This window comes from Camelus ferus, chromosome 6 (genome assembly GCF_009834535.1).
Source record: "Camelus ferus isolate YT-003-E chromosome 6, BCGSAC_Cfer_1.0, whole genome shotgun sequence".
In the NCBI taxonomy this organism is placed as follows: Eukaryota; Metazoa; Chordata; class Mammalia; order Artiodactyla; family Camelidae; genus Camelus; species Camelus ferus.
Genome location: NC_045701.1, coordinates 91,172,585 through 91,197,439, shown reverse-complemented (window position 1 = coordinate 91,197,439; position 24,855 = coordinate 91,172,585). Strand labels below are relative to the sequence as shown.

At 57.4% G+C, this 24,855-nt stretch overlaps 2 protein-coding genes across 2 annotated transcripts in view; one reads left to right on the top strand and one right to left on the bottom strand.

The window, feature by feature from the left end:
- Nucleotides 1-2,955: 2,955 nt before the first annotated feature.
- LOC102519439 lies at nt 2,956-7,802 on the top strand. Its single transcript, XM_032482905.1, is given in 6 exon segments — nt 2,956-2,965; nt 4,307-4,400; nt 4,402-4,417; nt 5,178-5,367; nt 6,396-6,895; nt 7,683-7,802. Coding segments are annotated over 5 exon segments (804 nt in total). The 3' UTR covers nt 6,890-6,895; nt 7,683-7,802.
- A 1,252-nt stretch (nt 7,803-9,054) lies between these two features.
- The window catches only part of DYNC1H1 (dynein cytoplasmic 1 heavy chain 1), a 61,249-nt gene continuing 45,448 nt past the window's right edge, over nt 9,055-24,855 (bottom strand). Inside the window, exons 47-78 of the mRNA XM_032482664.1 lie at nt 24,618-24,832; nt 24,313-24,517; nt 23,130-23,303; nt 22,899-23,018; nt 22,576-22,696; nt 21,110-21,305; nt 20,526-20,643; nt 20,228-20,443; nt 19,333-19,545; nt 19,083-19,210; nt 18,180-18,333; nt 17,505-17,651; nt 17,263-17,413; nt 16,854-17,107; nt 16,637-16,771; nt 16,454-16,548; nt 16,137-16,311; nt 15,874-15,949; nt 15,047-15,207; nt 14,809-14,920; nt 14,649-14,709; nt 14,433-14,556; nt 14,199-14,312; nt 13,386-13,556; nt 13,032-13,249; nt 12,843-12,946; nt 11,398-11,609; nt 10,863-11,016; nt 10,199-10,341; nt 9,916-10,084; nt 9,595-9,722; nt 9,055-9,407 (exon numbers count right to left, since the gene is read on the bottom strand). Coding sequence (XP_032338555.1) covers nt 9,279-9,407; nt 9,595-9,722; nt 9,916-10,084; nt 10,199-10,341; nt 10,863-11,016; nt 11,398-11,609; nt 12,843-12,946; nt 13,032-13,249; nt 13,386-13,556; nt 14,199-14,312; nt 14,433-14,556; nt 14,649-14,709; nt 14,809-14,920; nt 15,047-15,207; nt 15,874-15,949; nt 16,137-16,311; nt 16,454-16,548; nt 16,637-16,771; nt 16,854-17,107; nt 17,263-17,413; nt 17,505-17,651; nt 18,180-18,333; nt 19,083-19,210; nt 19,333-19,545; nt 20,228-20,443; nt 20,526-20,643; nt 21,110-21,305; nt 22,576-22,696; nt 22,899-23,018; nt 23,130-23,303; nt 24,313-24,517; nt 24,618-24,832 — 4,893 coding nt within the window. The 3' untranslated portion in view covers nt 9,055-9,278. The remainder of the gene's footprint in view (nt 9,408-9,594; nt 9,723-9,915; nt 10,085-10,198; nt 10,342-10,862; nt 11,017-11,397; nt 11,610-12,842; nt 12,947-13,031; nt 13,250-13,385; nt 13,557-14,198; nt 14,313-14,432; nt 14,557-14,648; nt 14,710-14,808; nt 14,921-15,046; nt 15,208-15,873; nt 15,950-16,136; nt 16,312-16,453; nt 16,549-16,636; nt 16,772-16,853; nt 17,108-17,262; nt 17,414-17,504; nt 17,652-18,179; nt 18,334-19,082; nt 19,211-19,332; nt 19,546-20,227; nt 20,444-20,525; nt 20,644-21,109; nt 21,306-22,575; nt 22,697-22,898; nt 23,019-23,129; nt 23,304-24,312; nt 24,518-24,617; nt 24,833-24,855) is intronic.

The window sequence follows — 24,855 nt, the reverse complement described above, 5'->3', positions numbered from 1 at the left end:
ATTTAGGTTGCTTCCATGTCTTGGCTATTGTAAATAGTGCTGCTATGAACATTGAGGTGCATGTGTCTTTTGAATTAGAGTTTCTGTCTTTTCTGGATATATGCCCAGGAGTGGGACTGCTGGATCATATGGTAAGTCTATTTTTAGTTTTTAAGGAACCTCCAAACTGTTCTCCATAGTGACTGCACCAAATTACATTCCCAACAGTGTAGGAGGGTTCCCTTTTCTCCACACCCTCTCCACTATTATTATTTGTGGACTTTTTGATGATGGCCATTCTGACTGGTATAAGGTCTCTCTTTATAAAGACACCTGTCACTGGATGGATTTCGGGTCCACCCTAAATCCAGGGTGATCTCATCTTGGGACCCTTAATTACATCTCAAAGACCCTTTTTCTAAATAGGGTCACAGTCAGGTTCTGGGGTTTAGGTGTGGAACTATATACCCAGGGCCTCCTGGGAGAATTTTGGACAAGACCACATGGCATGCAGACTTCCACCACCGCGTGGATGGGGGACACTCATTTAAAATGTCCTCTCCCAGCGGCTGGGCACCCTGTGGGACGGCTGTTGGGGCTGGTCCTGGGGGGGCCTCCAGGTGTTGGGGGGCTGTGGGGGCTGGTCCTGGAGGGCCTCTGGGTGCAGGGGTGTTGGATTTCTCTGAGGGGTATGGCTCGATTCCAGCTAAGTGTTCACAGCATTGTTCTTGGGTGAGGATGAGGGAGGGCAGGGCTCAGAGCAGGGAGGCCACTTAGGAGGCAGAGATGAGAAAGGCAGGGCCAGGGGAGTGGGGTACATGAGTTCTGGACTCCCCGGGAAGCAGGGTCCGCATGGCTGGTCACTGGACGTGCAGTTTGGAAGAAGGGCAGGGTCAGGTGATGGGAAAGTGTTTTTAGCTTGAGCAATGGGTTGCTCAGAGGTGCCCTCCACGGAGCTGGGAGGACCCCCGTGTGGCTAGTTTTGGGAAGATCAGAGGTTTGATCTTGGACAAGTCAACTTGGAAGAACTCACAGGAGACCCCAGAGGAGGCTGTCGTGGGGGCCTGGAGTGTGGAAACGGGGCCACAGTGGGGAGGGTGGAAGCTTGGGGCCAGATGGCACATGGGTGTGGCTTTATGTGTGTGTGTGTGTGAACACGGATGTTTTGTGCGTGTGCACCTGCATGGGTGTGTGTGCATCTGGATGGGTGTGTGCATGTGTGTACACCTGCATGCGTGTGTGTGCGTGTGTGCATAAGCACATGTGCGTGCATACACAGGTGTGTGTTCTGGGCAGAGGCTGGGCGGGCAGCCAGCACTCAGGGTTAGAGCTTAATGGACAGGACTTGCAGGCGATTTGGTGGCTCTGGGCAGAGCGGTGACTTCTGGACTCTGCTTTAGGGAATGTTCAGACAAACAACAGAAGAGGATCATAATGTTCTCCCAGCTTCAAGGCAGGAAGGCCTTTGTAGACACAGTGCAGCACCCTCATGGCACCTCCAGTGCCCCCTGGAGTTGTCACCTGGGTTAGCTGTAGAGGGCGGGGAATCGGGGAGGGGGTAGCCGCACAGCCCTAGGGGTAAAAGCTATCCAGCTGGTGAGAGAGGGGAGGTGGTTGTAAAGAGGCCAAAAGAGATAAGGTGCAAAGTCAGCCGGTTGCTTGGAGTGACTGAACGGAGACGGGCTGGGCGATTCTGGGGCAGAGAGCCGACCTCTGGGGTGGGAAAGGGGCTGGGGAGCCTCCCAGGCCTGCTTTGACCTTGATCAGGAAGACTGGGTGGCAGGGTGTGGAACCAGGTGACTGCAGTGATAAAAGGCTTGCATTCAGGTGGGTCTCAGTGCATCTGTGCGATGACGAGTTTTTAAAGGAACTTGTAAGGGTCCAGAGGGCGGAGGCAGGAGTCTTGGGTCGTTTGGAGTGTTTGCTTGTTTGCTCTGCTCAGCCAGGGGAGGCTGAGATCTGGCCCCGTGGGGCCCAGGAGGTTCCTGGGGTGGCGGCCTGTGTGTGTGTGTGTGTGTGAGTTTGTGTAGGGGCGCACAGCCACACAGCAGGGTCTAGGACCCACTTGTGCCCTTGGCTTGTGCCTCTGGGCAAATCTGATGTTCTCAGCCACAGTTGCCCCAGCTGCAAACTAGCAGACATGCTTAGGCCGTCTGCAAGCTTCTATCTATCTATTGAATTCCTCTCGGCGTTAAAAAGTGGTACCAGACCTACGGGGAGGGACTTCATTTACTTACTGTATATCGTTTAATAGTTTTTTTTAACCACATGCATGAAATGCCTTTTTATTTAAAAAAGTATATGAGAAGTCCTTTAACCTGGTGGGGGAAATGGGGAGGAAAGGGGGAGGGGACCTGCTTCCTCTACTTGTTACAACGTCACTTTTTGGTACTTTTATCTAAACTCAGCTGAGAGAGAGTGCTAAGTGCCTCCCAGGCTGTGCTCCTTTGGAAATCAAAATGAGGCAGGTGTGGGCCCATCAGAGGGACTCGGGAGCCAGCTGAGTGGATGGTGCGGTATTTATTACAACCCAAGGGTGAACTGAGCACGTCCACACTGACAGGTGCGGGAGCAAATAAGTCAGGGAGTGGGAGAACCACCCAGGCCGAGGGGCTGACGGGGCTGCCCCCCCCCCCCCGAGTGCCAGGACAGCTGTGCCCCACCCCCCGGGCGTCAGGACAGCTGTCCCTCCTGCTTGGGGGCTGCGCACAGATGCTTCTTCCCAAGAGGGTGAGTTTGGGGGGAGGGGATAACTCAGCGGTAGAGTGTGTGCTCAGCATGCACAAGATCCTGGGTTCAATCCTCAGTGCCTCTGCTAAAAAATAATAGTAATAATAAATAAATAAGCTAATTATGCCCCCCTCCAAAAAACCAAAGAGGATGAGTTGGAAAGGGAGGGAAGGTGACGGTACAGGGGAGAAGTCTGGCTGGCCCGGCCAGGTGACAGACACGTCACGGTGACAGTGCGGGTCCCCGATGGCCTGCGGTGAGAACGCAGCTCACCACTGGGTCACACTTCCCAAGTCCCTAACCCAAGGCGTTCATGAGAAAAACGCCAGGTAAATCCCAGTCGAGGCACATCTTCCAGAATATTCCTCCCAACTGTCAAGGTCACCAAAAGCAAGGGAAGTCTGAGAAACCCTCGCGGCCAAGAGGAGCTCGAGGAGACGTGAACTAAACGTGACGTGGTGTCCCGGGTGGGATCCTGGGACGGGGACCACGGGAGGGGAAACTGGTGACACCTGAGTTTGCGGACTTCGGTTCCTTCCTAAAAACAACAGCAACAAAAGTGGATTTCTGGTTTTTGCTGGGAACCGTTTTAGCCTTTGAAGCGCTGTTCTGTATGGTGCTTTAGGGTCTGGTTTGTAGCATTTCCTGTGTCTCTGAACTTTGGCCTCAGAACGGGGGTTCCCAGGGGCCCAGGCTGGGGGGCCTGAGTTTACCGGGGGGCCGGCGTGCGGTGGGGACGGGCCGATTCCCAACAGGGAGAGAGGGACGCCCGCGGATCGGAGGGCGCCGGCGGCACGGGGCTGCAGGGAGCTCGGTAGCCTCTCCTCAGCGAGTCGTTCGCTCTGTTTCACTTTGATGGATGGCCTCTCTCTGCTCCCCTGTGGGAACAGGTCTTTTTTCTTTCTTTTTAAATTGTTGAATGTTTTTCACAACCTTGCGCTTCTCAGGAAAACTGAGTTTATGTCATTGTGGGCAAGTCAGTCCCCGGACTCAGCTTAAATTTCTCATCTATTAAAAAACAAAGTAGGGGGAGAACATGGGGGCTGGATCGGGGCACTCCCTGCTCTAATGTTCTAGAACCTTCATGTCAGCGACATGTGACTTTCCCATGAGTGTCTGGGTGCACAGGGGCTTTCCTCAAACTGAAGTACCATCCTCCCCACCACCAGCGGCCTGTGGCTTTCCTTTTAATTAAAAACAATTTGAGGTGGGGAGGGTATAGCTCAGTGGTAGGACATGTGCTTAGCATGCATGAGGTCCTGGGTTCAATCCCCAGTTCCTCCATTAAAGTAAAAAATAAAATAAAAAATCCCTAATTATCCCCCACAAAAAATTGTTTTTTTTAAACTGAAACCTCCCTGGATTTCTCTTACTGAGCTACACCTTCCAGTAAAATTCACCCCTTTTGACAGTAGCTCTGACTTTGGACAGATGAACCCGTGGAACAACCATGGAGACAAAACAGCTCCGTGGCTTCAGAAAGTTCCCTCCTGCCCTCGTGTGGTCGGCCCTATCCCGACCCCTTGTCACCACTGGCCTGCGCGTCATCCCTGTGAACCTGTTTTTCACTCACGTGAAAGATCCGTAAGCAGCTGAGCCACGGCTGGTCTGAAGTCCGGCCGACCCAGCGGCATCCAGGTGGCGTTCAGCGCGGCCAGCAGCCGGGCCGGCTTCCAGAAGGGGCAGAGAAACGCTCCGGAGCCTCAAGGTACCCCTGTGGGTGGGGAGGGGCAGCCTGAGGGGTGGAAGGAGCCAGAGCCCCAGAGTAGACCCCATGTCCCTGAGGGAAGACCCCATGTCCCCGAGGGAAGGACCCATGTCCCTGAAGGCAGAACACTTGCCTGGGCCCGACCCCTCCTTGGAATTAGTCTTCTTGGTGGTTCTTGGTGTCATATCTTTTCTCTTTTCCCAGCTGTGGGTGTTCAAATTCCTGTCCTAATCTTCTAATCTTTTGATTAAAAACAAAACAAGGGTTGTTTTCCTGGCAGCCTGGTGTTGGGGGAGGGTTCTAGAATGTCTGATGCCAGCCCTGGGCTCTTCCCGGGGACCCTGAGCAAGGCCAGACCCCTCCTGGGGCCCCAGCTTCTGCATCTGTGCAGAAGGGTTTGGGGTGGGTAATCTTCTGGCTTTGGGTCCAGAGCAAGGACCAGGAGCTGTGTAGAGCGGGGCCCTCCAGCTCTTCCCGACACGCCGGGGACTGGACCCAGCAGCAGTCTGTCTCCTGGCCGCATTCCTGGCTCTCCCAGGTCTGCATTTCAGTCCTTCAAACCAAGCCCGCGAAGTGGTCCTCGGCCTGTGCCCGGACTTCCTCATCAACACCCACCCCGCAGGCCTGCCACCCGCGAGTATCAGCGAGGGAGGAACCACTGGCCTGGGCTGTGGAGCCCTGACCCTTGCCCTTGAACATGAAGCTGCCATCCATCCCCCTTCATAGGAAGGATTCTTCAAGCCTCCTTTTGTCCCCCCAGGCCAGTCGCAAGAAGAACCACATGGACTTTGTTGAAGGTACCTGGAGAGAGGTATGTCACAAAATGAGCCAGAAACCGCTCCTGTCTTTGGGGAAAGGCGGGAACCCCCTGAAATCCACGATCCCAGAGGCCAGCCAAGGACAACTGTGCAAGCAGCCCTTTCTAAGGAGAGCCGTCTCAGGCCTGCCCTGTGAGTCTTCTCTGCCCAGCGGTGTTACTATATTTGAGGACAAACTTCACTTTATTGAAGTTGACTGTTTTTCCTCTTTCAGATGTTTTTTTCTCTTTCAAACTTTTTAAATTAGACAAGACTCAAAGTAGTCTGCCTTAAAGATTGACAAGACCATAGGTTTGCGATGAATCTCAATCAAAATTAAATTCACTCTCACTGGTCACACAGGTGTAGTTAATTCTGGCCTCACGGTGGTTTGAGACACCAGGGACCACTGATGAGCAGGGCCTGCGTGCTGCTCAGTCATTCCACCCAGACCCAGTGAAGAGCTGAGCGGCCAGGCACCCCGGGGTTAGTGAGCACCGACCCTGCCGGCTCGTCTGCAGCGTGAGGCTGGGCGCTGGGGCTTCGGGGCCTCGAAGGATGCTCACTCCTCTGCCAGGGGGGAGGTCACCGGAACAGGTGCCCAGTTCATGGATTCCACCTGTTCTGATATGTATGTGAAATGATTACGGCTGCCTGTAGTGTGTGGTGATCATTTTCACTTTTACCTTCTGGAATAAACGTGTCCACCATCCAAAGAGGAAAAGAGCTCCCTCGGGAGCTTCTCATCCAAGTGAAAGGCCCCCAGGGGTCCCTGCTGACTCTGCCCTGGGGTCCTCTCCGTGTGTATGACTGAGGCCGCGGGTCAGCGGGGTGGGAAGTGCCCGGAGGTGCACCCATGTGGAGTCGTGTGGCTCCACCCCACGGCTTGCCAGTCTTCCCGGGGCCCTGTTAGCACTTCTGGAAGGAGCCCCAGCGCAGCTCGGGGTCGCCCATGGTTACCCGGACGTGGTGCTGATGAGCTGCGGGCACTTTAGCTCTCCAGCCAAGCCCCTCAGTCCAAAGCACTGACTCAGGGGTAAAAGAAAGATTATTTGCAGGGCAGATCAGGCAAAATTTGTGTGTCAGTGGTGGATGAGATACGTTACGCACATAAGGGGTGTGTTCTATTTTATTCTTCTGCTGGAGATTGCTGACTGGCTCAGAAGCGCTTTTGTCGTCAGTTCTTAGATCTTACGACGGTGATTCGGAAGACGCCCCCAGTCACTCCTCCTGCAGTTTCAACGACTGCTCTCTGGGTGACGTGAACTGTAACGTGCCTCTGCACGCGCTCACATCCAGGAGTCCAGGGGAAGTGAGCCCCGAAGACCCCCTCTCACCGAACATCCCAGTCCTGGTGCTGCCAGCCGCTGGCTGGGACCCTGCATCCCTGGAGGCCAGCGACGTGGGCCTGCAGCCTGTGGGCACCAGCAGCCTGGAGGCGCAGCGGCGGGCAGCCAGGCTTCCCAGACCCCCAGCGGACTCGAGGATGATGGAGGAGGACCGGGCACCCCCGAGACTGGCAGACACACACCGGGCAGAGCCAGAGTGTCCTGGCCGCCACCCAGGCTCAGGACTGAGGACAGGGGGCCCCAAGCTCTCATTCTCCAAGAGGAAACTGGAACTTTTACTTGCTGAGCCTGAGAGAAATAAGAAAAAGAAGCAGTATGGGGCCTAGCCCGAGGTGAGCGGAACCAGCCTGGCCCTGGGTGTGGGGTGGGTGTTGCCTTGACGGGAGTTGGGGCCTCGGGGGTCGGAACCGAGGCTGATGAACATGAAAAGAAGCTTCAGTGAAACACTTGGCCCCTTTTATATCTCTTTTTAAAGGTTTGAACAACAGAAGTTCACTGTCACCGTTTTGGGAACTGAAAGCCTGAGATTAAGGTGTTGGCAGCAGGCATCTTCAGTGCTGTCTCTGGGTCCCACCTCCCCGGACCCTAGTTTCCGCACTTTCACTAAATATTTGTGTATTTTTGTAAACCTTGACGTGGGGAGTGGGGTGGTTGGGGGCCCGGTGCTCTGTAGCTGACCTGGGTCTTGGCTGTGGTTCTTTCCTGGCCCTCCCCTCCTCCCCTGGCAATTTTCACCCACAGCTGCCTCCAGTGGAGGGGGAGGGTCGAGCTCTCGGGGCTGATGAAAAGACTGTTTTGTAAGAATATTGAAAACAAATGGGCCCCAACTAAACGCGGAGGTGGAGGCCAGGCCGAGCGCCGGCTCGGAGCAGAGGGTGCGGTTGTCGGGGGACCCTCCCTGGAGCAGCCCGGGACCTGGCCCTCGCATAGACGCCGTCTCCGCCCCCACAGTCAGTCCTGTGCCCCCCGACGCGGGGTTTCCTGAGCAGGGCGGCCCGGTGGGCAGATCCTGCCATCCTGCCATAGCGTTCCTCTGGGTAACAGCTGAGAACATGGGGCGGGGGGCGGGCTCGCTTTCCTTCTTCCTTCTCACTGAGCCTTTTACAAACTTCCCGGCAGGTAGGCACAGAGCCGAGTCTGGAGCAGAGCCCCTCGCCATGGCCGCCACGCAGGAGCCCGCTGTCCCGAGAGCCAGTAAAGGGGCGTCCACCGAGGAGAGGCGCGCCTGTCCTGTTCCTCACAGCCAGGTGGCTCTTCCAGGGCACTGGGAGGTGGGGGTGGACCAGCTGGCCGGGCGGGTGCTGTCCATGCTCCAGACCTCCTCTGTCCCCCTGCCAGCTCTGCCTGGTGAGGCCCACCATCCACCTGGACCCTCCTGTGGCAGGTGAAGGTGGTCCGACGTGGGTCTGCCTTGGGCCCCACGGACTGAGCTCGCGGTGGGGTGAGGCTGGGGGGCAGCAAGTAGGGGCCTCGGGCCCTCCTCGTGGTCAGCGTGGACCCTCAGCAGGGAGCCTCAGTCCTGGGCCTGCGTTGCCCCCTCCCCTGCCCCGCCACGTGGAAGGCGGTGGGTGAGGGTCTGGCTCCTGCCCTCTGGGCTGAAGCCGACGCCTCCCGCTCGGGGGCCCCCGCGTCCTGCCTGGTGGGCTTTCAGGGTTTCCAGGACCGCGTTCCCTCTGCGTCCGGAACTGCTGCCGGGCCCCTCACCTGTGAATGGGGCAGGGGTGGCAAGGTCAGGTGGGGACACGTGCCCACAGGCTTTCTGTGGGCACCCCTCGGCACCCCCAGCTCTCAGCTGAGCGCCTGCAGCCCCGTTCAACACTCCCACTGACTCAAGAAAAGCTAAAAAGCCTTATTTACTGGTTCAGAGAAAGACATTTTTCAGTTGAATATGGCTTTGGACTGCTGTCAGGCCACCAAGGGACCCCAGAGGGAACGTCCCAGAACCGGGTGGGAGGAGGCTCTGACCCTAGCTCAGACCCCCAGGATGCCGCGGGAAGCCACTGGAGTCTGGGGTCGGGGGGCAGGGCTTGAACGTCCAGGGCCTCAGGATGTCCTCCTGCTGGTGGCCAAGCTTGGTTCCCAGGCAGCCCCCAGCCCACCAGCAGGATGAACAGGCTTTTATCGCAGGGTCTGTGCCAGTGCCTGGGCCGATCACCCGTCAATCCTAGGAGCTCTTGCGAATTACAGAGAGGCCAGAAACCTGTTTCACGGGAAACAGTTCCGGCACCTCCACCCAGAACAAGTCGTCAGCTGACCAGCCGCCTCTACCTGCCACCACCTCGGGGCCCCTGGGAATGAAGGCGCCAGGGAGGAGGCGGAAGGGAGGCACAGAAAGTGCCGCCGGGCTCCACCCTGGGGCAGCAGGGCTGCTGGGTCTGGCCTTGGGGGTGCTGGTCACAGACCCAGGCCGGGCACGTGGCTGCCTCTCTGAATGTGAAGGGTCCCTGGGTTCCTAGCAGGAGCTGGAGCAGAGACAGACGCTGGAGCCAGATCATGCTTAGTGTTTTATTCATAAAACAAGCCGTGCCATCGACCCGCAAAAACACGTATGGTGTCCCTCCTGTCCCCACCACTCCAACTGCCACACTCCGTCCGGCTTCCTCTGACCTCACACTAAAGACTTTGCTCTGAGAAGTCCATACCTTCCAACATTTAATAATAAACATGTGTTAAATATCAAGTTGTACTGTTACAGAAAGGGGGCGGGGACGTGCTTCACTCCGTGCAGAGGACGGCGACGCCACGCTCGTAGAAGCTGCGCGGGTCTTCCTTGGTGGCGATCTCAAAGTCCACCGTGAAGATGAGGTCTGCCCGCGTGAAGTTCAGGTAGACAGGAAGGGTGACCTGCAGGGAAAGGGCAGACGGCCTATGGATGGAGGGAAAGGTGGCCCTGGCGACAGAGGGGAACGGATGGCTTCTCGGGTGCAGAGTGACTTCCAGGGACGGCAAGTGTCTGGGGCGGACACGGGGGGCCTCGCCTTAGCTCTACTGGTGCCCGCAGAGCACCCCTGACCGGAAAAGAGCCGCTCACCACGTTAGCTTTCTTCTCTGCATTCGTCTGCTTGACCCAGCGCAGCTGCGTCAGGGGCAGGACGGTGGAGATGGCGTTGGACAGCGAGAGCTTGTTGTTGCCGCACGTGGCGCCCTGCAGCTTCAAGCCTGCAGGGAGCAAGTCAGGACCCCTGAGGTGGGCACGGGCCCTCGGTGGGGACGGACGCATGGCTCTCCCGTGTCCCGGTTGCTGAGTGGGAGCCACCGTCAGGGTGGCCGTGAGGGGGGCGTGTTGGCCAGCGGCGGGCCGGAGCCAGGAGGGGAACTTCGGAGGAGCCCGGCCAGGGCAGCCCCTACTCACCCGTGACGCCAAAGCTGCAGGCGTCCAGGGAGGCGCCCTGAGAGGTGGTGACGTTGACTTCCAGGCAGAGCTCCTCCAGGGACCAGCTGTTGGCCTGGGCCACGTACTGCCTGGTGGCGGTGATGTACGCCTCGGGCACAAACAGGCCGCCCAGACACACGTGGATGTTCTGCGGGAGGAAGCAGCCCCAGGTGAGGAGTGGGCCCCACCCGTTCCTGCGGGTCAGGCCCGGCCTTGTCCCCCGAGCGCCCGCCCCAGGCCCCTCAGAAGCAGCCTTCACCACCTTTAGCTCCTTGGCGCCACCGGATGCCGCTGCCAGGGAGATGCTCTGTAGCTGTTTGATCCTCTCGCTGAAGTCGGACACCCACTGGATGACGGTCATGCCGGCGGGCACCGTGTAATGGGACCAGCTTCGAGGCAAAATCCCTGCAAGCGAGGAGCCCCGGGCCAGCGTCAGTTCTGACAATTCCCTCGGCACAGGTGGGGACACAGGTGACAGCAGGTGTGACCCCACGTGTGACTCTGTTGCCCCCACACCCTGGATGGGCCACCGCCCTCCTGCACCTCCTCTGCACTCAGTCCAGGCTGATGGCCAGGGTGTGTCTGGAGATGCACAACCACCCCAAGAACCGCAGCCACCAGCTCCCATCACAGCGGCAGCTCAGCAGCGCTGCCAGTCCGGGCTCGGGGGCCCCAGGCCTCGGCCTCCAGCACCCCGCCCTGCCCTCCCTGCCCGGCCCTCCCTAGAGCTCGCAGAAGGGAAGCGAAGCTTCTGGTAAACGTTTGGTGAACCAGCAGAACCAGGCGTTTCTAAGTCTGCCCCCAGCTGAGGGCCCCGAGCTGCCCTCAGAGAGAAGTCTGGGCAGAAGGAAGCTCGGGCGAGACCTGGCCGGGACCTGCCGCCTGCGAAGCGCAGGGAGGCCGGCGCCTGCGGCCCGGCTGCGCACCTTTGACCAGCTCGTTGATGAGTGTCCGCAGGTAGTTGGTCTGCTTCTTCTTGCCTTCGCACACTTGGACGACGTCCGCGAGGTCCTGCCGGACGTCCTGCAGTAACTTAGCTCCCATCTTCACCTCTCTCTCGAAGAATCTGAACAAAGGATCCTAAAATCGTCGGGAGAGAAGAGCAGGCCAGAGTGAAGGTGGGGAAAGGGGCCAGAAAGAGGTCCTCTCTCTGGCGGGAAAAAGAAGCGGCAGTAACTGAGCCTCTGGGGCCCCGGATTCACAGCGCAGTCTTGGTCTAGAGCCCGAGTGAAGCTGCGGCCTTGCTTGTCGGCGGCTCCCGGCAGCTCCGTGAAGAGGGGACAAGGCTGCCACCGCTTCCTCTGGAGGCGTCTACCTCCTCGAGGAAGATGGACAGCCTCACCCGAGGGGCTTCCGGCCAGTTTAACTAGGCCCAGCCCTTGGGCCCCACCCCGACAACACTGAGCTCGACTCCACCCCACCCCCGCCCCTAGGCCGGAGGAACTGGGGGTGGCAGGCCACCTTGATGTTCTCCACCGTGCGTTTGAGGTGGCCGAGCGTCTGGGGGATGAGGTGCAGCCAGTTGGAGGCGGTGGTGTGCAGTGTCCGCATCCAGGCGGGGCGCCCGTCGGACGTGGAGTCGGTCCTGGCCTTCTTCTCCGTCTCCGCGTAGGCCAGGTCGTCCTCGTCCTCCAGCATCTGCATCTTCAGCATTTTGCTGATCATGTCCACGCCTGGGCCGCAGGGAGGGAGGGACGGGCACAGCATGAGCTCACACGGGGTAACAGTACACGGACAGCGGCCTGGCCCGACAGACAAGGCGGCAGCGACCAAAGAAATGCTGCCCCCAGGTCAGGTCACGGCTGTGGGGATGGAACCAGTGGCCTAAGTGCAAACCCCCAGGAGGGGTCTTTAAGACTCGCGTTCACTGTGGAGCCTGGGATGCCCTGGGAGCAGGGTGGTCAGGGAGCGGGCTCGGGCACTGTGGGCAGGGAAGCCACCGTACCGTTCACGCGTGACCACTTTCCGCTGGGACCACGCTGAGCCACATGGCAGCCACCTGCGTGTTCTGCACTCTGCTTGTGCCCACCGGTCCCTGCCTTGTTTTACCTTGGTGTCCCTGTCTCTGACCTATGCCTGAGTGCTCAGAGTCCAGCTACGAGCAGCGCTGCCACCTGGAGGCTGGAGACTAGAGACGTAAGGGCCCGGCTTTCCCCAGGCCTGGCCCCTGTGGGCTCGGACGTCATGGCCTCCACGTGGGGCACAACCCTGGGCACCACTGCCCTGGGCCTTCTATAACAGGACTGGGTGTGATGTCCCTAGCACTGGCGTGACAGAGAGCTGAGGTAATGGTCACTACGGCACTGAGGGGGCGTCCTGGCAGGTGGCACCAGCACTAACACCCTAAGTGAGCTCCGCACATGCTGGTGCACTGGGAACGCCCAACCCCGGGAAACCTGTTCGGCATCCGGGTTCTCGTCACAGAGCTGAAGGGAGGACCCGAGGTGAACGGTCCTGGTCTGTCCTGTCAACCAGCTGTGTGAGTCTGGGCGAACCACCAGCTCTGGCCTGTTCCCCATCAGGAGGAGTCCGGTTCTCAAGCCTGAGTGACTCCGCCCTGGCCCAGCAGCCCCAGTTCTAAAGTTGTGCTGAGGCTGTTGGTCTGGGACCACACTTTTAACCCACAGGATTCGATAATTTCATCCAATAAAGAGCCTCAGAACTTTAAAACATCACTTAATGCTAAGTACTCCCCTATTTTTTAAACAAGAAAAGACGAAATTATTTCTGAATCTAAGATTAAAAACCTCAATGCAGTTTCCAGACCTCGTTTCTGTAGATACAGAGCCTGCAATGCAGGGAAGACACCAACGGGGGCTGGTCATTTTCTCTGCCTCCCCTGGGAGCGGAGCGAGGGGAGGCTGGGGTCTGGGCAGGGAAGGTGGGGCTGGGCGGCAGGTACCCACCCTGAGTGGTGAGGAGGACTTTCTCGGCGTTGTTGGGCAGGCCCAGCCAGGAGGGCGTCTGGGTGTCGGGGAGCAGCTCCACCCACTGCACGAACTCCTCCCGCCTGGAAAAGCGGCACACGTGTTAACACTGCTGCTCACGGTGCTGAAGTGCCGCGTCTGCGCTGTGGGTCCGGACGCAGGCACTACCTGATGCCATCCGGCATTTGGATGTCCTTGTGCCCGTCGACCTTGCAGGCCAGCTTAAATTCACTGTCGAAACTCTTGGTGGTGAACAGACGCTCCAGGAAGGTGTTGAGCAGACGCTGGTCAAACTCGTTGTCTACTCGCCCGCCATAGATGGACTGGGCCATCAGGGTCTTCAGCGCGGACCATGGGATCTTGTCCGGAGAGATGTTCTGCCTCCCCTGGGGGAGAAGTGGAGGTCACGCGTGTGCGGGGCAGGGGCCACTTCCCTCCTTCCGCTCACAGCGGGCAGGCAGGCCCCTGCGGGGGCGGTGACTGGTGCACTTCCCCCCCTGGCACGGCACGGCCCACACTTGCCTTTGCTGTGTCGTCCAGCCACGTGTCCACCGTGTCGCAGGCCGACCGCAGGTCAGACTCCCCAAACTCATACTTCTTCGACCAGCCCAGAGGCGCGTAGCGTAAGCGTTCCTGGATGACGGCGTGGAACCAGGCCAGCAGGAAGTACAAGCGAGCACGCTCGTTGGGAGACTGGATGGGGAAAGTAAGCAAGGTCAGAGCCAGCAGAGCAGCCCCGTGTCCGTCTAAGAAAACAGCGCAAGTCCTCCGTCGAATCTAAGCCTTAAAGAGAGCTTTCCATGGAGAGGAGGGTATAGCTCAGTGGTAGAGTGGGTGCTTAGCATAGACGAGGGTCCTGGGTTCAATCCCCAGTACCTCTGTTAAAATAAATACGCAAGTAAACTTAATTCCCCTGCTCCTCCAAAAGCTTAAAAAAAAAAAACTTTCCACTACTAACACTGGAACCACCCTGACCTTAATGATTAATACAAATCTTACTGCTAAGAGAAAAACATGCCAATTTTCCTATTAATAAAGATGAGTTCCCGATTACAGTGTGAGATTCACTCAGCCATTAGATAGAAGACAATTTTCTAAAAATGGCACAAAACCGTGAGTTATGACATAAAATGAAATCATGCTTAAGAAACACAGAATTGATGCGAAATTCTTGCCACAACCCCCTTCTCCTGGCCACGAGCCCGGCCTCTGCTTGGTACCAAGACGTTGGCTGCAGACGCTAATCTGGGCCCAGGCGGCAGCCTCCCCAGGCCTGTGTCGCCAGCCACTGTGGTGCCGCTGAAGCCCGGGGTGCAGCAGGAGGGCGGCCTCTACCTTGCAGATCCGGGAGACAGGCACGCTGCTGAACGTCCGCAGCATGTTGGCCTTCACGCCCGGGGGTGGCTCGAACACGAAGATGCGGCCAGCTCGGAGCAGGTTCACGGGCACCTGAGGAAGACAGGGTGCCTGTCACCACCGGCCCCACGAGCGCGCCAGCTCGGCTCCATGCTCTTGCGGGGCAGAACAGATGCTGGAGCAGCGCTGAGCAGCCTGGTCCTCCGCGCCCACCTTGGGGTTGATCTCCATGGTGAGGAAGAGCCGGAAGCAGGCGTGCGGCTGCAGGGAGTGCAGCTTCTTCTCCAGCTGTACCAGCCACCCGGGGGCCAGGTGGACGTTCTTCAGCATCACCCACCTGCGGGCAGGACACGGCACAGCCACACGTCACATGTCCTGCCTGAATTCCGGGGGACTCGCGCTTTCTAAAGCGAGACCAGGCAAGCCTACCTGCCTGACTTCACGGCTGTGTTTATTGCCTTGTCTGCTTGGTTGAAGCCTTCCGCCGAGCCTGGAACCAGAAAGCCCAGCGTCAGCACGGCGGGCCTGGGCTCCGGTGTCCACTGAGAACTCAGGGGGCTCCACCCAGGGGACTAACCCGGCACCTTACCGATGGCAATGGATGTGATCTGCGTGTTCTGTTCGGCCGCCAGGTCCTCCACGTGCCCACTGGCATCATAACCGGGCACAGAGCACATGAGGACGGGAGTGTTCGGCTTTACCTGCAGGTGGGGAAGTCGGAGTCAAGGGGGAGTGTCCGGCCCGACGGCGGACTGTCCAGGGAGCAGAGCCCACTGGGCGGGGCTCGTGCTGACGTGCAGGCTCCGAGTCCAGGGGCCAGCACCTACCTCCGTGTCCACGATGTGCGTCAGGTCCAGCGGCTGCTCCATGATGGACATGAAGGACTCCCCGAGGTTTGTCGAAACAAACATGTGGGCCATGGCCAGCAGGCGGTCGGGGCGGAAGGCCTGAATCAAGAGCAGGCGGTGGATGGCCTGCCCGATGGGTGCTGAAATGAGGCCGTGCGAAGGGCTGGGGTTGGTGACGGCACAGACCGTGAGGTGTCCCCTGCCTGGGCTGTTCTTGTCGCAAGCCTCTGCTCCCCAAACACTCGGTGTCCAAGACTCGGCTCAGCACCCCAGAAATCATGACACCCCCTCTGATCCTTTCTGCCCTGAGAACCCCAGCCCCTGAGTCTTCCCTGAACCCTCTGGACGCAGCTGTGACAACACCAGGGTCTCTGTGGGCACAGGGCAGTTACTGACTTTAAATGACTACAGAGCCTGCCCGTGGAGAACCGCTGAAGAGTCTCAAGAACACCTAAGATCACAGGAACCGCTCGGCCCGCACTGCTCACCTGCCGCCGCGCGGAGCTCTCCCTCCCGCCCTCCCCTGGGGGGCCTGGCTGGCCCAAAGCCTCGTGACACACACCCAGAAACAGCCAGTTTCCCCAGTGCTGGGCAAGGACCTTCCCATAAATTTCTCTTTTGTTCTTTAGGCACGAGTTGCACCAGAAATTTAGAATTTTCTAATTTCCCACTTCCAAGCCAGCACCTCAAGTTTCACACGGAAGGGCTTTTCTTGGGAATCAGCGGCTTTTTGCTTTTGGGGGCGTCCCCGCATTCGAGCGGCAGAGCCCACCTCTATGCGTGGGCCCGGAGCGCTGGGGGCTTACTTGCGGGGCTGTCCTCGCTCCAGAGGTACGGCACCGTCTGCTCCGGGGAGCTGCTGTCCAGCCAGATGCCGAATTGCTGTGGAGAAACAGCGGCGCGTCACCCCACGCAGAGCCCATGCCGCGGGCACAGAGGTCAGGCCAGTGGGTCAGGCGTTTGACGTGAGAAGACACAACACGTCCCGGGTTGATACAACACGTGGACTTCCTGCCCGCTGACCTCCTGGGAGAGGCCGGCTCTCCGCTGGGGCCCGCACGGCACCTACCTCGTCTGCCTGGACCTTCCCGATCAGGTCTCTGAACGCGGGGAGGCAGCTCAGCCTCACCACTGCTTCGGCCTGCTCCACGGTCAGGCCGGGGACCTTGGGCGTCGAGCCAGCACTCAGGACGATCTCCTTCCCTCTCAGGAAGTGCTGGAACTCGGCCTCATAGGTGGGCTCCCTGGGAGGGGGCCACAGGTTAGCTACGTCTTCTAAGGTTCATTTCTACTGTCTCTAAAAGGGCAATAACGCCTTAAAGAAAGGAAAGAACTCATCCCATCGTAACGCTAGTGGCGGGAAGAGAAGCAGGGCGGCCCACTCACCCGACGGTGCCCTTGAGTTTGATCCTCGCCAGCAGCATGGCGAAGGTGATGTGGTCCTGGTGCAGCATGCCCCTGGCCACCCGGTTAAACGCCACCTGGAGACGAATGCAGGGGACGCTGCTGTCCCTGGGGAACCGCCCCTGCGGGGCCCCCCCCCCCACTGGGATGGCGGGTGCGCAGTACCTGGAAGAGGTCCTTGGTTATGACGGAGAGGCGCTGTGTGTGGTCGGTGACACCCTTCAGGTTGGGGTTCTCGTACAGCACGTTGTGGTAGATGTCCAGGAAGAACTGCAGGGAGTACTGGTACAGGAAGTGGATCTGAAAGCAGCAGGGCGCCCGGCCGTGAGCACCGGAGCCCGGCTGCCGGCCACCACGCCCCGGCCGTGCGCGCCGCGCCCACCTGTTTCAGAGACTCCATGGTGAAATAGATGCTGCTGCAGGCGGTGGACAGCGGCAGGTACTGCTGGGACACGGTCTCCACCTCCTGCATCACAATGTCCGTCTCCTCGACCTTCCTCGTCACCTCGGCGGCCTCCCTCTTCAGGTTCTCCAGGGTCGTGATGATGGTGTCGTCGTCCAAAATGCGCCCTTTCACCTCGTTCAGGGCTTGCAGCAGAGACTTCTCCAGCTGACGTAAGCGCAGCTGGAATTCCCCTGAAGTGATCAAAACATGCAACTTCACTACAGCACTTCCGCTCGCTCGACAGTACGGCTCTGGGAAGCGCCTGGCAAGCCTGGGGCGCCCCAGTCCTGCGGGGGCTCTGCTCCCACCTGCACCGAGAGTCTAGAAGCTATGCATCCGGACACACCTTGGAGTTTAAGGAGATCGGAGCGCTTTTCGTCCACGTCGGGTCTCTCTGCTTTCAGTACTTCATTGAGACACTGGCTCTGTAAACTGCTTCGGGTGACAGTGAAGTTGACAAAGGTCACCCGGGAACAGAGGTCAGGTGGGAACTCGACCTGCCAAAAGGGGTAACAGAACAGTCGGCCTGGCTGCGTCAGCAGCACCACCAAACACCCCGTTTTCACCTGGAAGGGCCTCACTCCTTACGGTTGGATCTCGGGTGGACAGGAAGATGACGAATGACGGTGACAGGTCGATGTCCTGGTCACCGAGGGTGATCAGCACTCTCCCCCCTGTTCGCCGGACTTCACGGTTCAGCACTGGATTCAAAACTGGGTCGTAGCTTTCCACGTCCTAGATACGTACGTGTGAGGTGTTACTCACGGTGAGAGGGTCACGGTGTTCACGTTCACCCAAATAGCTGACCTCCTGCTCCACGTAAATACATGTCCCTGGAAGCCACCCAGCCATCTGGACCTGCGCTGTCCAGTGAAGTGAGCACTAGGCCCACATGGCGACTTCAGTAAAATTAAAAATTCAGTTCCTTGGCACACTAACCACAGGAAGTGCTCAGGAGCCCGTGTGGCCACCACACAGGACAGAACGAGTTACAGAATGTTTCCATCACTGCAGAAAGTCCCCACAGACAGGGGTCATCTAGATTAAGTGGAACTTTAAGTGCAAACATTGCTTTTGTTGGATCAACCTCTTCTCCTTGCTTTGATATCAGATGATGTCTCACAAAGCTCGAACAGTAGCACTATCTATATTATGTGACTCAGTTTTATTTCATATGAATTCATTTGGGAAAAACTAATCACAGCCTTAAAAGGTGTTCATCCCTGGAAACAGGGTCTGAGGAACTCAGACGCACACACAAACCTGGACCAAGAGGGGGTTGCCGAATCTCAGCGCACTTTCCAAGTTCTTCCTAAAGGCGTCGTCCAAGAAGCTGGTCCGCGTGATCTTCCGGTCCTTGTACTCATTCATAATGAACTCTGTGGCCTGTCCCGAGGGGTCAATGATCAGTGGATACCTGGGAACGAGGCCACAGGAGAGCAGGTCAGAGAGGCCATGGGGAAGCACAACACAGCAGACAGAGCCCCGCCCGACAAGGTGATGGAAAGGCTGCCCCCGGCCTCAAGCGTGGTTTCCAGGTTCACCAGTAGAGACAAACATGACTTAAGACTTTAAAATCATCTTTCTGAAGAACTGTGATGAGGAGGTAACTAAACACAGACTCTGTTACGAAGGGCTGCAGTTAAAACTTCTTTTCTCTTGGGGACACAGAGGTGCTCCTCTGTGTCCTGCACGTGCTCTTCTCCGAAGGCCTGGCACCCTGCGCTGGATGACTGTTCTCTGTATTATTTGCTGCCCCCTCAATGGCAAACTCTAAGAGAGCAGGTATCACACCCACACTGCAGCAGCACCGAGAGCCAGCAGTTACAGAGTTTATGCCGCCGGGACCCCGGCAGATAACACACACTCCTCACTCCGTCACAACAGCCCTGAGACACAGATGCTGTGATCACATCCATTTTACAGAGAAGGAAAAGAAGGCAGAAAGGCGAGCGTGATCTGTCCAAGGTCACGCAGTCAATAAAACACCCAACACACACAAGCGCTTGTACAAACATCAGAAGCTACACAAGGGCACGTGGTGAAGTGGCAGCCGTGCCCTCCTCCTCGGTCACAGGTCCTGGTCCGTGTTCAGGGGTGGTTTAGGCCTTCACGGACACGAATGGGCGCACCCCGCTCGGTGGCCCCCCCCGGCCCAGCACGTACCTGTTGAAGCGCTTCAGCATGATGGCGTTCTCTGTGCACAAGTCGTCTGCAGGTAAGGAGCTGGCCTGCCAGCGGAGACGCTCGTCAGCGTTGGACAGATACTCCGTCCTCGCGATGTCTGTGCGGAACTGAGAGTGACAGCGGTTATGGCCCCCGCACAGCTGCAGGCGGGCAGCTTCCCAGTGAGACTGGAGGGCTGACTGCCCATCAGTCTGGCTCGCACTGCTGTGGCGTCCCCTGCCATGGTTACCTGGATGTTGGCTTGCTGTAAGTGGTGCGACCAGGTGGTGAACAAGTTCTGACGCATCTGCTGGTCAAAATAACCTGCGTAAGCAATAAACGCAGCTGACAGCAGGCAGTCCCCAGCAATGGTGGACATCTGGTTCTTGAAAGTTTCACTTGTTTTTTCCCATCGTTCACGTTCAGCAGACAAGCTCTTCAGGAGAGCAGTGCTCCGGTTCACCTGAAACGGAAGTCAAACAGGATTTACACTGAGAAGGGCAAATATATTTCCCCCCATTGTGGGAAGGGTTCTGGGGGGGCCTTTCCAGAAGCATGCTCAAGTTGTTCAGACCCAAGAGGAGCTGCGACCCAGGTGACACACATCTCAGAATCCGAGGGCATAAGATGAGAGTGGAGAATGAAGGGTGGGACTGGAGACTCATGTGTGAGCAGCCTTGGGGTCAGAAAGCAGGTGCCCCCAAGGTGGGAGGAACCCGTAGGTGAGGGTTGACCTGGAGGGAACAGACGCTAGTGGCAGGAGACTAATGAGCCTGCTCTGAGGTTCAAGAGGAGTGTGGGCGTGAGCGGTGGGGACAGCAATGGATGGGAGACCCTGACAAGCAGGCCCTCGGTGACGCCACTTGTGAAACCCAAGGTGGGAGAACAGGGGTCTGGAGCTGGCCAGGCAGAGGGGGGTCACTGGCTTCAGACTGCCCAGCTGCTGTCTAAGGCCACTCAGTGGACACGCAGGAAGGAGTCATCAGGGCTCCTGTGGACACTGAGGAGCTGATTCCGAGACGAACGTGGTACACACAGGGCACGTCGAGGTCCATTAATCTGGCTTCCACCAGGGGAGGCCGCGAGCACAGACGGGGTGTTTCAGGGGAGCTGGCAGAGAGGCTGTGTGTGGGAGACAATCGTACCTTGGCTTCGACAGCAGCCAGGTCCGCTTTGATGGCCTGGGCCTCCGAGATCAGGACGGCGTACTCCTCCTTGTAGCGGGCGATGCTGGCCTCCAGGTCACGGATCATCTGCTCCACCTCGTTGGCTTTCTGCTGGTTGTCCTTGGCATCGTCCTCCAGCTTCTGCAGCTCATTCCGCAGGGGCTCCACTCGCTTTAACATGTCCGCGTAGTTGAGCTGCGGAGGGCAGATCAGTGGTTGTCAGGAGTGAGTGGACGAGAAGCCACCTTTCCCGTGGGCCCCCGGCTGCGCTGAGTACCTGGGCGATGGCCCACTTCACCATGGGCCCGCAGGCCAGGGAGGCCCGATTGACGATCTCGTAGTTGTAGCTTGGGTTGGACATGTAGTTCTTCTTCATCTTCTCCCGTATGGCGTCACTGCAGAAGAGGAATTGCGTTTCTGAGCTCACGTATGGAAAAGGTAACGTCGGGTCTTAGGAAATCAAAGCGTAAAGGACCAGAGCCAGTTCCCGCCTGCTGCTCCGATGACCACCGAGAATGAGCCAGACCGACCCCAGTTCTCAGGTGACAGGGATCTGGCTGTTGAAAGGAACTCTGACCTTCTTGCCCCCTCCACAATTGGAGGCAGGCTCAGGCCAGCTCTGCGCTCAGCCATTTGTGCGGTCAGAACAGTACTCAGGAGTAAAGGGATCAGAAGACTACTGTCAGGAACGTGGAGAAGAAATCTGACCACTTTGAGTAGAAATGGGCTGGGAAGGTGTTTGTGCGATCGATGCAGCTGACGCCGGCTTCTGCGTGCGTTAAGCCACGGACCACGAGGCCGTGAGCAAGCAGGAAAACCTCTCAACACCCGAGCAGTCTCTCCCCTCCCGGCAATACCCACCTGATCTCCTCGGCAGAGAAGTTCACGATGGTGGGGATGAAGTTCTCCCTCATGATGATGGAGCGGATCTGCTTCCAGTCCGTCGTGCTCTCGCCCAGCAGCAGGCAGATGGACTCGAGTGCCAGCTTCACGGCGGCGGGAGGGTTGGCCATGGACCGCACCTCCACCAGGTGCTGCTTCTTGATCGACTTCACGGCTGGGCGCACAGAAGCAGAAGGGGTGGGGCGGGGAGGGGCAGGAGAACACGGTGAGAAGGGGACCCAACCACAGCCGGACACTCGACTCTGATCAGGGGAGGGACAATGGGCACAAGGTCTAAGCGAACGGAGGATTTTCTGTCTTAAAACCCTCTGAAACAGCTGAAGTGGCCCATCTCTTAAACAGTTGCAGAGACCTTGCGGTACTAAGCCCACATTGCAACATTCTGTAACCAGCAGGGTAGTATCTTTAAAAATGTCTCACAAATCCTCATTAATTCCTTTACCTCCATAAAGATTCAAACATTTTTTAAAAATAAAATTGTTCATTTACTATTACACCATAAAACAAAAGACATTTCCAATCTGCCAGAATTCATTCATTTAATGCAGGCACTGGAGATTGAACCTAGGACCTCGTGCATGCTAAGCATGTGCTCTACCACTGAGCTATAAATCCCACCCTGCCACAATTTAAAAGTTGTCTATCTGGGTAAAGATACAGAACTAACAGTTCTTAAAAAAATGGCCAACACCTTCCACAAACTGAAATGCAGTTTTCCACTCTCAACTTCTGTTCAAACGCTTTTTTAAAGTAATTATTCAGCAGGCAAGAGTGAAATTAAATTTTCATTGAAATACAGCTCTGAACAAAAACCTAGTTTAGATGTGCATTTAAATTCATCTTGTGGTGTAATGTGAAAATTACAATCAGGTTATTTGAAACAAGTTAAAGGCTGATGGGCAGAAAGGGGGTTGCAGGGTCAAGGCCACTCCTAGTTACTGTGTTACTGCAAACTAAGACAGCGTGATGGGTTACTGCCTCCTCCTGCAACATTTCACAGGCATTTGGAGTGTGGACAGGAAGAAGTGACTGAATCAGTAACTACTAGTTACAACCAGGGCGCTCTCAGAAATGACCATAAGATGGCAACACTGCGTACCTCATATTTCTGAATGAAATTTAAGTCAGGGATTTATAACTAACATATTTGTGAAATTACTACCAGATTTTTAAAAAATATATTCACTAAGTTTATTTTGTCGATTTTCTCTTAAGAAAAGGTCTCACTATGGTGAAGGCAGAGTAACATCACAGGACCTTTGCTTAAGAGATGAGGACAGTGGTAAGAATCTAGAGAAGCCCCCAGAAGCTCATCAATCACGCTTTGGGATGCGTACACAGCCAGAAACCCTGGGGGCAGCCCGTGCTGTCCCCCAGCCTCCACGTTCCCCCAGAGAGTCAGGCCTCTGCCAGGGTGCACGTACCATTCTGAGCCTCAATGACGGCTGGCTCCACCTTGTCCAGGTCCTCTTTGACGCTCATCTGCTTGTCTGCGATGACTTCCTGCTGCTTATGCAGCTGTTCCTGGATTTCTTGGCTCATGACCTAGGGAGGAAAGATGGCTGAGCTAGGGGTCAGCACTGGTTAACCTGCTGAGCAAAGCCTGAAACAGCGCTCCTCGCCTGCCCCCGGACATCCCACCCCGCTCTAAACCCGGTAAGCCCTGACCCCACCCCACCCCGAGACTAAACTCCCTTCTCCCTCACTAGAGACCCAGAGTGCCCGGCCCCCAAACACAAAGGAGCACCTTCTTCTTCTCAGCCTCCTGCTGGTCCTTCACCATCTTCTTCAGCTTGTCATTGGCCGCCGCGTTCTTTACCTCCAGCTCTTGGCTTTTTATCCGGAGGTCTCGACGCAGCTCTTCCACCTAAGGAGCAAAAGCCACACTAGGGAAACAGGGACATGTGGGAACTCCCTGGACGGGGGAGCCCAGCCGGCCCACTGCAGGAAGAGGCGCTCGCCCAGGCCCGAGGCACACCTGGTCGACTGTCTCCTTGATCTTCCTGAGCCCCACGTTCAGGTGCATCTGCTGCTCCTCCAGCTCGCTCCGCTTCTCGTGGAACAGGTTGGCATAGTGGTTGATGAAGTCCAGGTAGTGGCGAGGAGTGATGGCCATGGTTCTGCCTCCGCGCTTGGCTAGCCGAGCATTAGCCTTTTAGGAAACAAAGTCAAATCTTTTCACTTCTCAGGACGCTGTCTGCGACTTACCCTCAAATACCCTGTCTGCCTGTGAGAGATGGTGGCATGGACACAGCCCCCATAAGAAAGTGATTACGGCTGCCCCGGAGGCACACCTTGCAAGGGAAGGCTCTGCACACTGGTCATTACTATGTAAGCCAGTCATTTCTGCTGCTGATTCTCAGCAGACATCACACTAAGAGGCAGCACTGATGCCTGGTGATCAAGGTTGGGGGGTTCGAAGCTGGGCAGTGGGAGACGAGGCCATCCAGGAAGCCAGCTGGACCACACTGGGAGCAGAGGCGGCCACCTGCAGGCGTGGCAGGGATAGGAGGTGGGGAGGCAGGGCCAACAGGACACCCACAAACTCAGAGTGGTTTTCACAGAGCCTTGCAGGTGGGAGTAGACTGGACTCTTCGGATACAGAGTCCAAAGGACAGGTAGCAAGCCAGGGCTGGCAAGTCACACCCTGCCCTGCAGCCTCTGCAGACGGGGCTTCAGCCGCACATCTGTGCACTCTCCCTCACACGTGAACACGCTCCTGTGCCCAGAGCAGAGCTGAGCAGCTGTGTCTGGCCTGCAGAGCCCAGAACATTCACTGCCTGGCCCTTTATAGAAAGAGTGCATGAGCCCGGCCTAGAGGGAGAGCACGGGCCTGGACATGGTGGCGGTGAGGACAGGGGGTCGGGGTAGGTGCTCCACAGGGATGGAGTCACCATGTGCAGTAAAGGTTAGCCAATTTCGGAATACACAGCTGGGCGACCAGCAGGAGATGCCACTAGCAGAGGTAAGGAAACAGATGAGAAGTGGGCATCTCTTCTGCAGGTGACAGAACAATGTCAACTAAGAAGCATCTCGGGACCTGCTTTTCTATCAGCTGAGTTTTATGTTAGCATGGTGGCGGGTTTTATGTCAGCGCGGTGGCGGGTTTTATGTCAGCGCAGTGGCGGGTTTTACTGCCCGTCATCTCAAACTGAACCGACCTGGTGAAGGGTCTGGTGAACAAACACACAGCTGTTCACGATGGCCTCCCGGTGTGACGGCGGCTGTGGCAGCTTGTCATACACGACTGGCATGTAGTCGGGCACGACGTAATTGGGCTTCTCCAGGTCCATCTTGCTCGTGAACTCTTTGCCGACCTGGTACAGAGCTTCTGTGGACCAGTCCCCAAACCAGTTCAACACACACCTGCAAAGATGCCCACATCTCAAAACAGCGACCAAAAGCAGCGTCTGCCTCTCGGAAGGGGGCCGACTGCTGTGACCAGGGCTGAGAGAGACCAGCACACCTGTTGAAAAGCGCGGGGGAGGTGGCCGCGCGGTCCTTGAGCCCCTCTGAGGACGGGTTCATGGTGAAGACGACGTGGAGGTTGCGGATGACCTGGCTGGTGAACCACCTGTACAGCTCCTCATGCGAGTCCAGCATCAAGCCCTCCTTCTGGGCACCCTCTTTGCACTGGGTCATCAGGGTGGCGTACTCGTCCCCTTCGAAGAGGCCAGGAACCTGGAGGTAAAAGAGCACCACGG